Source organism: Poecile atricapillus, chromosome 1, assembly GCF_030490865.1.
Source record: "Poecile atricapillus isolate bPoeAtr1 chromosome 1, bPoeAtr1.hap1, whole genome shotgun sequence".
Taxonomy (NCBI): Eukaryota; Metazoa; Chordata; class Aves; order Passeriformes; family Paridae; genus Poecile; species Poecile atricapillus.
Window position 1 is genome coordinate 113219663 of NC_081249.1, and position 12704 is coordinate 113232366.

Below are 12704 nucleotides of genomic sequence, written 5' to 3' on the forward strand. Positions count from 1 at the left end.
GGGTTTTTTTTTTGTGCAGATTCCATGTCAGTTTTGCAATCAATCAGAGGCCTGGCAGAAATCCAGAATTTTTCATATCATATGTGATATCATAAGAGATATCAAATCATATGTTGGAATGAGAAACAAATTTCAATTTTCTTTCAGATGAGGGCTGTGCATTAACTCAGCTATTCCCATTTCATAGGTTCATGAAGATTAAATGACTTCAGTCCCCCCCCTTCACAGAGATGTGAACACACACAGCAAATATGGGAAAGCTGCCACAACGTTTGAGCTGCCTGAATCCTGTGTCACAACCCTTATATCCCAAGATCACACTATACTATGACAGCTTTGAGAGTCATAAAGGCTTTAAATATATTAAATTACACACTATGTTTTAAATGTATTTTTTCAAATGGCCATGGAACAATTTGATTCATATACGGAAAATAGTAATATACATTGTAAATATATGTGTGTATATATATACACACACACATATATATACATATATATATATAAATTCAGAATCAGAAAATTAAGTAAGAATAAAAAAAAATCATAAATATAAATCAGTGAAAAAAGTGGAATGGATAAAAAAAATAATTTCATGAGTTCATTTCAGATTTGTAGTGTACACAAAGTACTTCCAGTTGCATGAGTCAAGTTACATTTTTTCCCCACACAAATGAAATAACAGCTAAAGAGCCATTTCAGCCTCACCAACTTGCTTGCAGGTGGGTGAAGTGATTGTGACTCCCCAACCCAAGCTGAGAAAAGTTTCCATCTGCTTTGTATCTGTATGAAATGTTCACAAATGTGAAGTAATACACAGTGGACTGAAAAAAAAAAAAAAAACAAGCTCAAGAGGAAAAAAATGAAATTGATCAAAACTGGAAGAACGATGAACTCACTTCCACCCTAAAGATATCCAAACAACCTAAGGACTCTGTTAGAAAAATGAACATCGTGTTCAGAAAACAGGAAAGAACAGCAAGACATAAATCAAATAAAAATATCATGAGATTGTGCTTTAGAAAACCACATGGCTTGTACTGAGTCCTGTTCCTACAGAGCTGGTTAACTCCAGGCAGCCTAAGGGACACAAAAACCCCATGTGTCCAGAACCAGCACAGGTCTTATTAGCAAGAGCTCAAGGTGGCCACCTGATTAAAAAGTGAATTTTGACAGGTAAGAAAGAAATCAGCCTACTCTGTACTTTACAAGGAATAGAAATGGAATTTTCACATGAATCTGAGATGAAACACAACACCAGGCAAGGTATTATGAAGCATTTGCTGTGCTGAGGCTACAAAAACCTTTTGTCAGTGTAAGGTTCAAAGGCACGTAGAATGGTCTGCAAAGCGATGATCAATAAGGATAAAAACATCCCCTCGGGTATCAAGAAATTATTAGATACCATGGAGTGGCCTGAAGGGATAAAAAACTTTAAAGGAAAGAGAGAACTGAAGGCTTTGACTCCTCTTCTGCGAGGTATTAGTGTAAAACGTGCCTGGGCTGTGGCCTGGAATCAGATGTTCAGCCAAGCACATCCTTCAGTGGAGGTCAGTTAGCAGCAACCAGCACCCAGAGGACAGGGATATCCTATGCACCTCCAGAAATATGCTTTTTAAATAGGATACAACAGTGCTGTGACTATTTTAAACAAACATCAGCCCAAAAATCTGTAAGAAGAGACAGGTTTTGCATCTGCAGCAGATGCTGTCAGGTTAAACATTTTTCCCTGACCGAGTATATTCTGAACACCTACAAGCATATGGTGGGCATCAAGCTTTAGCATTCCTCCAGTAGCACCACAGACACAGCTAAAAGAGAGCTGGGACCTGTATAACTTAGATTAATTGCTTATTATGGATAGGAGGAGAGGCGGTGTGGCAGTGCTGCAGCTTCAAACAACTGAGAGCAGCCACTTGAGCCAGTGGCATCCCCAGAGCCCTCGGGGCTGTGTCCCTGAGTGCCCCGCCCCTGCAGGGATGTCTGTCCTCTCTGGCTGCCACCAGGGATGTCACTGTGTCCCCTTCTGCAGGAGCTGCCCTGACCCACAGCCCTTCAGTATCACTGACACTGATTTCACACGAGGCCACGGCAAGGCCCCACCCCATTTTAAGTCTCACTTCTTTTTCTATCTCATTTTCCTCTCTGTCAGTCTGTCAAAAAGCAGTGCTGAAGCTCCAGGCTCAGTCCCTGGCCAGCAGCACCAGGGGCTGTCACCTGCCACCAGGACCTCTCTGCAGGACAGCACAGGGGTGTGGGGAGCTGGTCACAGATTTTCAGCTGTGTCTCAGGCCTGAGGTTAGTCTAAGGTGGAGGTTAATATAAGGCTTGAGGTTAGTCTAAGGTTTGAGGTTAGTCTAAGGTGTGAGGTTAGTCTAAGGTGTGAGGTTAGTCTAAGGTGTGAGGTTAGTCTAAGGTTTGAGCTTAGTCTAAGGTGTGAGCTTAGTCTAAGGTGTGAGCTTAGTCTAAGGCTCGAGGTTAGTCTAAGGTGTGAGGTTAGTCTAAGGTGTGAGGTTAGTATAAGGCTTGAGGTTAGTCTAAGGTTTGAGGTTAGTCTAAGGTGTGAGGTTAGTCTAAGGTTTGAGGTTAGTCTAAGGTTTGAGGTTAGTCTAAGGTGTGAGGTTAGTCTAAGGTGTGAGGTTAGTCTAAGGTGTGAGGTTAGTCTGCTTTGACAGCAGTTCCATGGCAAGGACTGCCCAGCCTCCCACATTGGTGTGGTTATCCTCAACCCTGGCTGTGTTTAGGGGTAGCCTGGCTGGGCTGCAGACACTGACAGAGGAGATGGAGAGATCACGGATCACACCTTCCCTCAGCTGTAAGAAGCTCCCTCCAACAGGGAAGGGCTTGGGCTTGCCCATGCTGGGACCCCACAGTGCCCTGTCTGTCACCAGGGAGTGAGGAGCTGCAGAAACAGAGACTGCACTGCCTAGGAATGTGCAGGGATGTGGCAGGGGAAGGGTAATTGGGAAGGAAGGAAGGAATAAAATCCCCTTTGATGCTGCTGTCCTCAGAAATGCGCCCCGTGTCAAAGCAGAAGCAGCAGCAGGAGGAGCATTTCACTGGGAGCTCACTTAAAGCAGCTGTGAGAAGCTCCCCACCATGCAGGCAGCCTCCTTCCTTCCCTCCCCACGAGCAGAGAGCGTGGCTCTGTGCTAGGGATGTGCAGCCTCTGCCATCCTGCCACTGTGCCACTAAAGGGCAGAATGGAACCAGAGAGAGCACGAGAGAGACAAGGGAACAATATCCCCCTGTGGAGCTCCTGCACTGAACCCAGCAGGTGGAAACGGTGCTCACACTGCATTTGGTCTCCATTAGAGGATATCAGCTTCTACTGGCTGTGAACAGGTAACTGGAAATTATGGTTCCACGCTGTTTTCATCTCTGCTGCTGCTCAAATATGTAATTGGAAGGACCACAAACAGGGAGCATTCTGCTTGTGTTAGGAATGAAAAACATGCAGCCCTGGTTTCTGCAATCCAACCCAAACCCAAACAAGATAGTTACGATTTCCAGCTCCCCTAGTCATCAGATTGCTGCACCATATCGCTAGAAAATAACTCTTTGCCATATTTGCCATATTTGCCAATTGTTTGCCATATAGCAGTGCAAGGTGCTTGGAAGAAATGCACTTGACTGAGAAAATGGTGTTTTAACAGTTTGGTGCTTTTCCCAAAAACGTGCTGTGTTTTTTTGTTTGATTGTTTTTTTTCTGTCACCTCCTAGAAATAATTGCTTCTGCAAGTGTGTTGGTTTCCTATGTCTTAAAGACTCACCAAGAAAAAGTATTGAAACAGAATTTTGCTCAAGCCATCTTCTCTCAGTATATAAATTTAAAAGCAGAGCCCATTAGTATGACTGCCTTTCTCCTCCCATCTCTTCTGTTTTTTTCTCCCCTCTGGCTTGGCAGCAGGAGGTAATTAGAGTGGTCAGTCTCTAGGTGAGGATGCAGCACAAAGCCGGGGCAGGAAGAAGGAGGCAAGGTCCATGGCAGTCGCACAGCAGGCTGCAGGATCAATGCAGTTCTTCCCACTGCCTTTGCTCCATTCCCCTCAGCCTTCCCATTCAATTGCCGTGGTGGGAAGTGTGCTGCATCACAAGGAAATGTCTGACAGGAAGGTTTTCTGTGCTCGCTTTTGAAACTTGCCTCGTGTCAGGCTCTGGTCTCTTGCCCAGTGAAATGCAGAACACCCTCCAGGGCCTGGGTCTGAAGCAGCAGAGAAGCAGAGTGCTTTTCTCCCTGACTCTCCCTTCTTTGCTGACAGAGGATTTGGCACTACCATTCATGCTAAAAATAATTTTACATCTTTTACACTCCTTCAGTGGGAGCACGACATTTTGTGCATTGTACAAACCACTTCTCTTTAACCCTACTTAACTAAAGCTCTTCTTTCGCCACATCTTCATTATGCCCTTAGGTGTCAACACACTCTTCAGCTGCTCTCTCTCAATGAGATAATTCTTATCTCATCCTGGTGACAATGTTCCAGAGTGTGTTGAAAACCCAGGATTAAAAATGAATGTTTTTAATGCAATTAGGAACATTGCAGAGGTTGAAAATTAATTCCTATTTAACAAATTCATCTAAAAGGGAGTGTAAGTGCATTTTTAGGTCTGTGAACACTACTGAAAGGAAAAAAAAAAAAAAGTTTATTCATATGATTAAAGTTAACATGACTTGTCAGAGAAGAGCATAAGTGTATTTGGACCCAATTCAGAAAGATACTTAGGAACATGGCTGGCTGTAACCTACGAAACACTAAGCACTTAAAACACCACCAAAGGGCAGAAGGAAAAGGAAAATCACATGATGGCCAAATCTGCCAGCTGTGCTTTTCTCACAAAACTCTGCTCAGTCCTACAGCAGGTTTCATACCCTTAGCATAAAAATCTGTCACAAATTGGATAAATAATAGCAAATAATTAATAAAAATAACAAGGCAATAATAAAAATAATAATAATAAATCCTTCTCTCTACAAGCAGCTACAGTTAAAAGGTGAAGAGGCAGTAAAGAGAGCAAACAAATTCTAATTAGAGGAGACGAAGGAATCAAAGAGGTTCAGGAGCAATAAAAGATCTGTGTCACCTTGCCGCCGCGTTGGTGATTATTTTCAGACTGCTGGGATTACGGATCAGCTTATCCAGGATGCTGACAATCTGCTCAAACTTGGGTCTGTTGTTTCTGTCCTTCTGCCAGCAGTCCAGCATCAGCTGATACAAGGCAGCTGGGCAGTCCATGGGAGGCGGCAAGCGGTACCCTTCATCCACAGCCTTAATCACCTGCACAAGGAGAAAAGTTTGGGGAAACTTAAAGGCACTTTACAGCAACTCGGCTTTTATCAGCTGTGCCAACCTTAACGTGGACACTCCCTGTTTAAACAAACGTGTTTATTCACTAATTGTCTTGTCGTGCAATGCCTCTCGTTTATCTGCAAAGTAAACCAGGCAGTAGATTAGGCAGGCAGAAAGGGGAGTTAAGATACAGTGTGACTTTGAAGAAGGTGAGTGTGTGGAAAGGATCTCAAAAACTCACACTCAGTTGAACTAAATCCATTAAAAAAAGCCACAGTTAGCAAGCGCTTGCTTAAGTATGCCAAACTTCAAAAAGTCTTGAATATCTCTCCTCTGATTACCTTTAGCAGCACATGCTTTCCACAGCCTCCAGGGGACAATGAACTCCAAAAAAAACAACAGGAAAAACAACCTACCCTGCCGAAAAATCAACCTGCCCCTCACGGGCCGTCCTGAACCAGCAGCCAAAAGGTCTCGTGGATGATGTCACAGGGCCACAAAATGTTTTTAAAACTTACCTCATGGATAACTATACACTTTCTACTAGGCAGTGCAAGCCCAATTCCTTATAATTTGCCTAGACTGATAAAATTTGTCTAGATTTTCTATAATTTTTCCAGACTGACACACACAAAACCAAGATTACTTTAGAATTTATGGTGTCCAGAAGCTTTTTAATCCAGCCTTCTCACTAGAATGTAACACCTCTTGATCAGGCCTAAAGTATCTATTGCCCCATGAATAAAAAACCCCAATATAGTCAATGTAAAAAATGTTAAAGCCATGTTCTGTTAATATCTCCTTTCCATCTGAATCAATTAATTGAAAAGCAGAACAAACCATTCTGAATTAGAACAAGAGAACAGACAATAGTTTAAGCAGCCATGAAGGAGAGGCACATAAATAGGTTAATCCTTCTGTTTCTGATTTTAATGGGATATTATTAAAGGCATTCCACGAATATATCAGTCTGCACAACAGGATACATTAATCTCCACAAAAACATTCATTACCAATTAAAAGAAATGCAGTTTTCTGCAGAGACTTGGGCTGCAGAAGTACCCATTTAAAAAGAAGTTTTCTTCTCTTTTGCCTTGTTTAACATAAAGTAGTACAGAAGAATGTTTGACTACTATTATGTTACTGACTTATTTATTTTAATTTAGGACAATATATATCAGCTCCTTGGAAAATCTATTTGTGTGAGTGACTGCACTACATACTTGGTCCATAAGGAACTCCTGTGGAATAAAACTAAAATTGATAAAACAACAGAAAAAGAATCCAAAACAGATATAATAAAAATCTTCTTTGGAGAAATGTTATGCTTCTTTAAAAAATACTGGGAGAGCTCCATTAATCATTTAGATTGCAGGCTTGGGCAGTTTACTAACATTACAAAGAAACTTGTATTGGAAGTCTAATCAGATCATTCTCCTTCTCTATTTTATCCATTGATTACTTCCAGAAGCATTTTGGTTTCATCAAACTCTTTGCAGAAATGCTCTGCTTCTCTTTTTCACAAGTGCCAAGAGCAATTTATTCTGTGCATTTGACATTTACAGAAAACTTCTACAGAATATTATACAAGTGGAACCAAAGGGGATCAGCAGAAATTTAGGAGGGTTTTCTAGCAACGAGCTAAGGAATGCAAAAGGCAATGACTTCATTGCAGTGGAATTATTTACATCATCTTATACCACCAATGGGATAAAATTCTCTACTGTGCTCCTTCAGAGGTCCAAAACACTCTGCTATAAAGATGGTGGTTTGTTTTAAGTTCTTTACTTGACAGGGAGATCTGGCAACGTTCATCTCTGCACCTGATTCAGTGTCACCACCAAAAACTCAGAGCCACCTGCTCCTGGGCTCCTTTCACAGCTAGATTCCTTATCTGAGAACATAACTCAGACAACAATTTACTCACATCCTGGTTGGACATCTCCCAGTAGGGTCTCTCCCCATAAGACATCACCTCCCAGAGGACAATCCCATAGCTCCAGGCGTCACTTGCTGACGTGAACTTCCGATAGGCAATGGCTTCTGGAGACGTCCATCGGATGGGAATCTTGCCCCCCTGGGAGCAAAACAAAACCAAAGAGTCCATTTGACTGCCCTGCAACAAATATGACTTTGTGTGGTTCATTATTTTATCTCTGAGATGCTCAGTTATTGCACTAATGGTGTAAAACACCCCCAGTGTAAGCTGGAAAATGCTGCTGCCATTTGTCATAAGAGCAAAAGAGAGAGTAAAGTACATTTCAGTGCAAAATCTACTGATCTCTAGTAGATTTACCATAGACTTATCTATCTACAATATAGATATGTAATACAGTACAGCATATACACTTTACAGACACATGTGTGTGTAGCACAATTTGCACAGGTAAGAGTAAATGGTAAATCAAGTCTGGTTGATTTTCAGCTTTGAAATGTTTGGAGACTGCCACGACAGTCATACAGCATGAAAGGTGGAAAACCCAGTCCAAGGTCCTTGTTCATAACCCAGGTCCTTTTGCACAGCACAGGAGGGATGGATTTGGCTGATTTTGAGGCGTTGAAGTGATTTCCCTGTTGGTGTGGAACCTGCATGGCTTCACCAGGTTTTCTAGGACATTCAGGGAAAATAAGGGGCCACGATGTTGCTTCATTGCACTAAAGCCAAGCCTCCAGCTGACACAGAAAGTCAGATTCAGATGGGGTCATCTGTGCAGAGGGAAGAGTGCAAAAATGTCAGCTGGGAGAGTGGCCTTGGAGATTTTTTACAGTCATAAGAGAAGCAAGCCATCATTAAATGCCAAAACTTGAAGAAAACTGAAGCTACCAGTACAATTAACATGGTAGGTAGGGGAACATCTCACTCTGGTCACGGCCACCACTTGCTGCTGCAGGTCAAGTTAATAAAATGCACACAAGGAACCTCAGGCTGAGTTTCTAAAATGTGAGAATTAGAGAAAAGAGAGAATTCCTGGTGATGCCAGCTTTGACAGAGTTTTTTTGAGAGTCACACATGAGAAAACAAAGTTCTAGAAGACAGCACTGTAAAACTTGTTCCTGAAGGCAATTCTGGAGTGAATGTATTTTAGTACAGAAAACTGCAAGAGTTTAAAGTTATTTCCAGTTATGCACAACATGTACAGAATATATTCTGAAGATTTCACACCAGACCAGCTCTTTGCAGTGCTTCTGACACCCCCATCATACTCCAGTCACACACCTCTCCTCACAACCACCTCTGTGGGGAGAGAGTGCTCTTACTTCCACTGAGTAACCAGCAAGAAAACAAGATTTAAAAATATTTTTCAGCTTTGCCTATACTCCCATAAACTGTACCTGAACTGAGGGTAGCTATACAATCACCAGCTTTAGACTCACTAGCTTGGTTAACAATAGAAATGCAGGCATTAGTGTTAATTAGAAACCTAAATACAGTCTAACTACACCGAAGCATCTTCATTTTCATGGCTATTATTGCAAAAATTAAATTAAGTATAAACAGCACAGGCAGTCCTGACTCAGACTACAATTTAAGCCTCCAAAATGTCACTAGATAAGTCTTAGAGGTTTGGCAAAGGTCAGGGAGGGGATTGTTTTTGCATATGGTTTTCATGGATCCCATTCTGTTTAGCAGAGCTCTCCACCAAAAGACAAACCTTCATTTCACACACAGCTCTTAAAATCAGGTAAACACTGAATTTCCACATCACTTGCAGACCAGCAAACAGGACACAGAAAATAAACTGGTTTGAAACCACTGTTTTGTCACTGAAGCCAGATGAAGAGACTGATCTCTCTCTCTCTCTCTCTCTCTCTTGGAAACTGAATTTATTAGATGATGTTCTTTAGCCACAAAAAGTACATTGTATTTTCCATGCATTATAACTTTATTCACAATTCCCAGTGCTGCTTCAGAACAGTACCAAGAACATAAAAATGACTTTGTTTTTCTCATACTCAATTAATAAGCTCCTTTTACAAGTGTCTGGGGGCCCTCAGTGAGTCCAAGGCCCAGCCAAGAAACAAGGAAAGCTCTCCCCTAGCCTCATGTTTTCACAACAAATCCACTTACAGATTTAGATGTGAGGCTGATAAAGAAATCAATTTCTCTATTTTCTATGCTAGAAGTGAGCTCTGGTTTTCAATAAAGAACATCAGTCCTGGGGGAAAACCATATCCTAAATTTACATCAGCAAAGACCCCACCACCACGAAGAGAGTCAGATATCTCCCGTTAGACAAGGGCAAGAATTTCATATTGGGTATTGACATTATTATCTTATGTCATTTATAGAACTGGAGAAACACATTTGCCAAAAAAAAAAAAAAAAGAAAAAAAAAAGAAAAAAAGACATTAATTAGTCTCCTCACATTTTGGGACTGCTTTATTGCAGAAAAATTACAAACTCAGCAAAACAATTTCTGGCTTTGCTTTACTGAAAAAGGAAGGTGTATCAGCCCCAGATTCTTATTACAATGAATGTGAGTCAGTGGCTTTCAGATTTTCTTTGCTAAGTCTCCGCTGTAATCCTATACAACCCTGCAGATACACACAGCATTACCATAAATAAGATAAAAATATTAATTAAAACATAGTTAAAAAAAGAAATCAACTGCCACCAAATGTAAAAAAAAAAAAATAGAAAAAATGTAATTTTGCTCTTCTGCTCCCCAATTTGTCATAAAAATGTCAAAATTATTTTTAAAAAGGGATTTTGCTGACTCTTTTTTAGGAATAGTTTAAGAACAAGAACAGCAATTTATTTACTGATTATATTCTGAACATAAATACAGTTTTTATATATTTATGTCATTGTCTTCCTTTAAGAGCATGATCATCATAAAGCCAAGCTCCCTGAACTTGAGTAGAAGGAGGCTTTGGTGTTAGAAATTGTAGGAGTTTATAATTGCAGCTCAAAATCCCAGGCAGTCTAGGTCAGAGAACCTATCTTGGGGTTGGAAATCAGTGAGCCAGCAGTAACCTAAAGTTTTATCTTCTGTAGGTGGAGCTGCTCTTCCTGCAGTATCTGGCTCTCCAACATAATTCATCTAAAGTCAATGAAGTCCTCAATTTATTTCTCGCACGTCTGGCACTCCAGCACAAGGCAGCTGTTTCCAGGACTTCAGAACCCATTCCAATACTCTGATTTATAATCTGTTACAGGGTGACAGCCACAGGCACCGAAGCCACAGGCCTGGGGAGGGGAGAATCAAGAAAAATGGATTCTAACTGAATTACTAGAAGGGCTTTGCAGAAAAAGCTGAAAATAAAAGCCTGACATTCATGCATTATACCAGGACTTAGGAGAGTTCAGGAGATAGCTTAATGGTACAGAACAAGACAGATTCATGTGAGCGAGATGAGCCTGTTTTACCTTCTTACACACCTGAAATTATCTGATGCTGCTTGTCAGCCCCTTACTAATGAATGTTTTATATTGAAATCATCTCCTCCTTGAGTAGTCAGTGATGACAGAACACTGTTCCTCTCCTCTGTGCTTTGGGGCAAGAGAATTTATGGGGTTTTTTTTCTCTTTTTTACCACACCCTTCAATGCATTCAGACGGTGTCACTGTGATTTTGCATACATAGGGAAAATACAACTGATTTCTGTCCACCATGGGCTGCATTTACATTAAAATGCCATGAATACTGGTGATCTATCCATGTACTTAAACAGTCAAAGTTCATCTACTGATTACCCAAATATTGTCTTTGAGAGACATAATTACAGTCCCTCTACAAGTGATGGCTTAAATTCACTTCCACTTCATACTGTGTCATTGCTCCACCCACTTGTCATACAGACATCTGAAAAATAATAAGGACAAACCCCATCCATTTGACAATGACAATTTTAATACAATCTCAGTGTTTCAATTAAAAATGAATAGATATGGAGAATGTAGAGAATTACAGCACATCCCCTCAGGCACAAAGACTCTGTGAAAAAATAAAAAAAAATCCAAACAAGTGAGCCTGATTCACATGCTGGCTTCTGCTTCTGCAAGCAGGCAGACCCCAGGCTGCCAAAGGCCTTTTGTGGTATCAATGCAGTGACAGTAATTCAGGAGGTAAAAAAAATGACCCTGTCAGGTAGGAAAGTTCCTTACAACTCCTGATTCCCTGTATTTCACATGTGCACTTGTGATCTTTGCATTGTCCTTCAGGCTTCTGGTACAATAGCACGAATATCACAGATTATGCATTGATACATAAAGGAATACATAAATTATTGATGTATAAAAGGATACATGTTCCTAGCCTTTATGCAAAGCTTCAGACACGGCTTCTGAGAACAGCACAACATAAAATTTCACCCAGGCAGTGGTGAGTATTGAAAGCCTGGCTGGGCTTCTTGGGGGTAGTTCAATCCTGACTTGCAATTATGAATTAAAGCAGTGGAACCATTTTCAGGCTTTGACATTTCCAGGTGGAAAATAGGGGTAGATAAGGAGCCTAAATAGATAAAGCACCCATCTTTGCAGCTAACTCTATATATAAATTTACCTAGTACCATGGATACTAAATGGACACCAGGGAGTAGGAAGAGACAGGAGGACATCAATATAATATAAACTCCAGAATGTTTGAAATTTTAGTCATAATTGAGGTTTTTTTGGTTTATTTTTGTTTTTTAAATATCTTATTGCCATCCTTTAGTTTTAAAGACATGAAATAGTTTGGGACAATGCCATTATAAAGCATGGAATAGTTTGAGATGATGTCATTATTTTTAAAAAGCAGCACTATTTGTGTCTTGTCTTTGTCCTATAATTAGTGGTTGCAAAATGTGCTAAGCCTAGGAAATGGTCCTGTGTTCTGTGAAATATCCCAGCAGCAGGGACATGAACTGTTCATCTCTCTGCCAGTGAAGTGAAGCTCTGTTTCACATCTGTGGTCCCCAATTTTTTCAGCTGGGGATCAAACATCCCACCTGGAAACACTCCCTTGACATCTACATAAGACTCACTTCAAAGGAAACGTGAGCAAAAAAGATAAATATCAAATATCCTTGCTCTTCTCTCAGAGCCAACATGTGGCACAGGTATATTCAGAGCAACAACTCTTGGAAAAAAAATATTTTTAAAATATTAAATTTTGTCCTAAGTGGTATTTGAAGGTTTTAATTATCTGAGCATCTTCCTGCAGCAGTCTGCACACACACCATAAATGCCAGATGGAGTTTACTCAACACAGATGATTACACTTTACAAAACAGTTTCTTTCCATCTGATTTCACTATCTAATTGCAAATAGGCAGGTAGACTCAGAAAATAGGTGGCAGGAGGAGAGGAAGAGGAAATTCACATGGAACACTGGCTGAAAACACTCACACCCTGTGCACCCTGACTCATCCAAGCCACCCACAGAGACGTCACTGATCTGACACTTCATCCAAAGCTTCATTTTCAGC

At 40.8% G+C, this 12704-nt stretch overlaps 1 protein-coding gene across 1 annotated transcript in view; it reads right to left on the reverse strand.

Annotated features, from left to right (window-relative positions):
• Window positions 1-12704, reverse strand: part of EPHA3 (EPH receptor A3) — a 177501-nt gene that overhangs the window by 11746 nt on the left and 153051 nt on the right. The window contains exons 14-15 of the mRNA XM_058859742.1: window positions 7219-7368; window positions 5086-5279 (exon numbers count right to left, since the gene is read on the reverse strand). Of these exons, the coding sequence (XP_058715725.1) occupies window positions 5086-5279; window positions 7219-7368 (344 nt within the window). The remainder of the gene's footprint in view (window positions 1-5085; window positions 5280-7218; window positions 7369-12704) is intronic.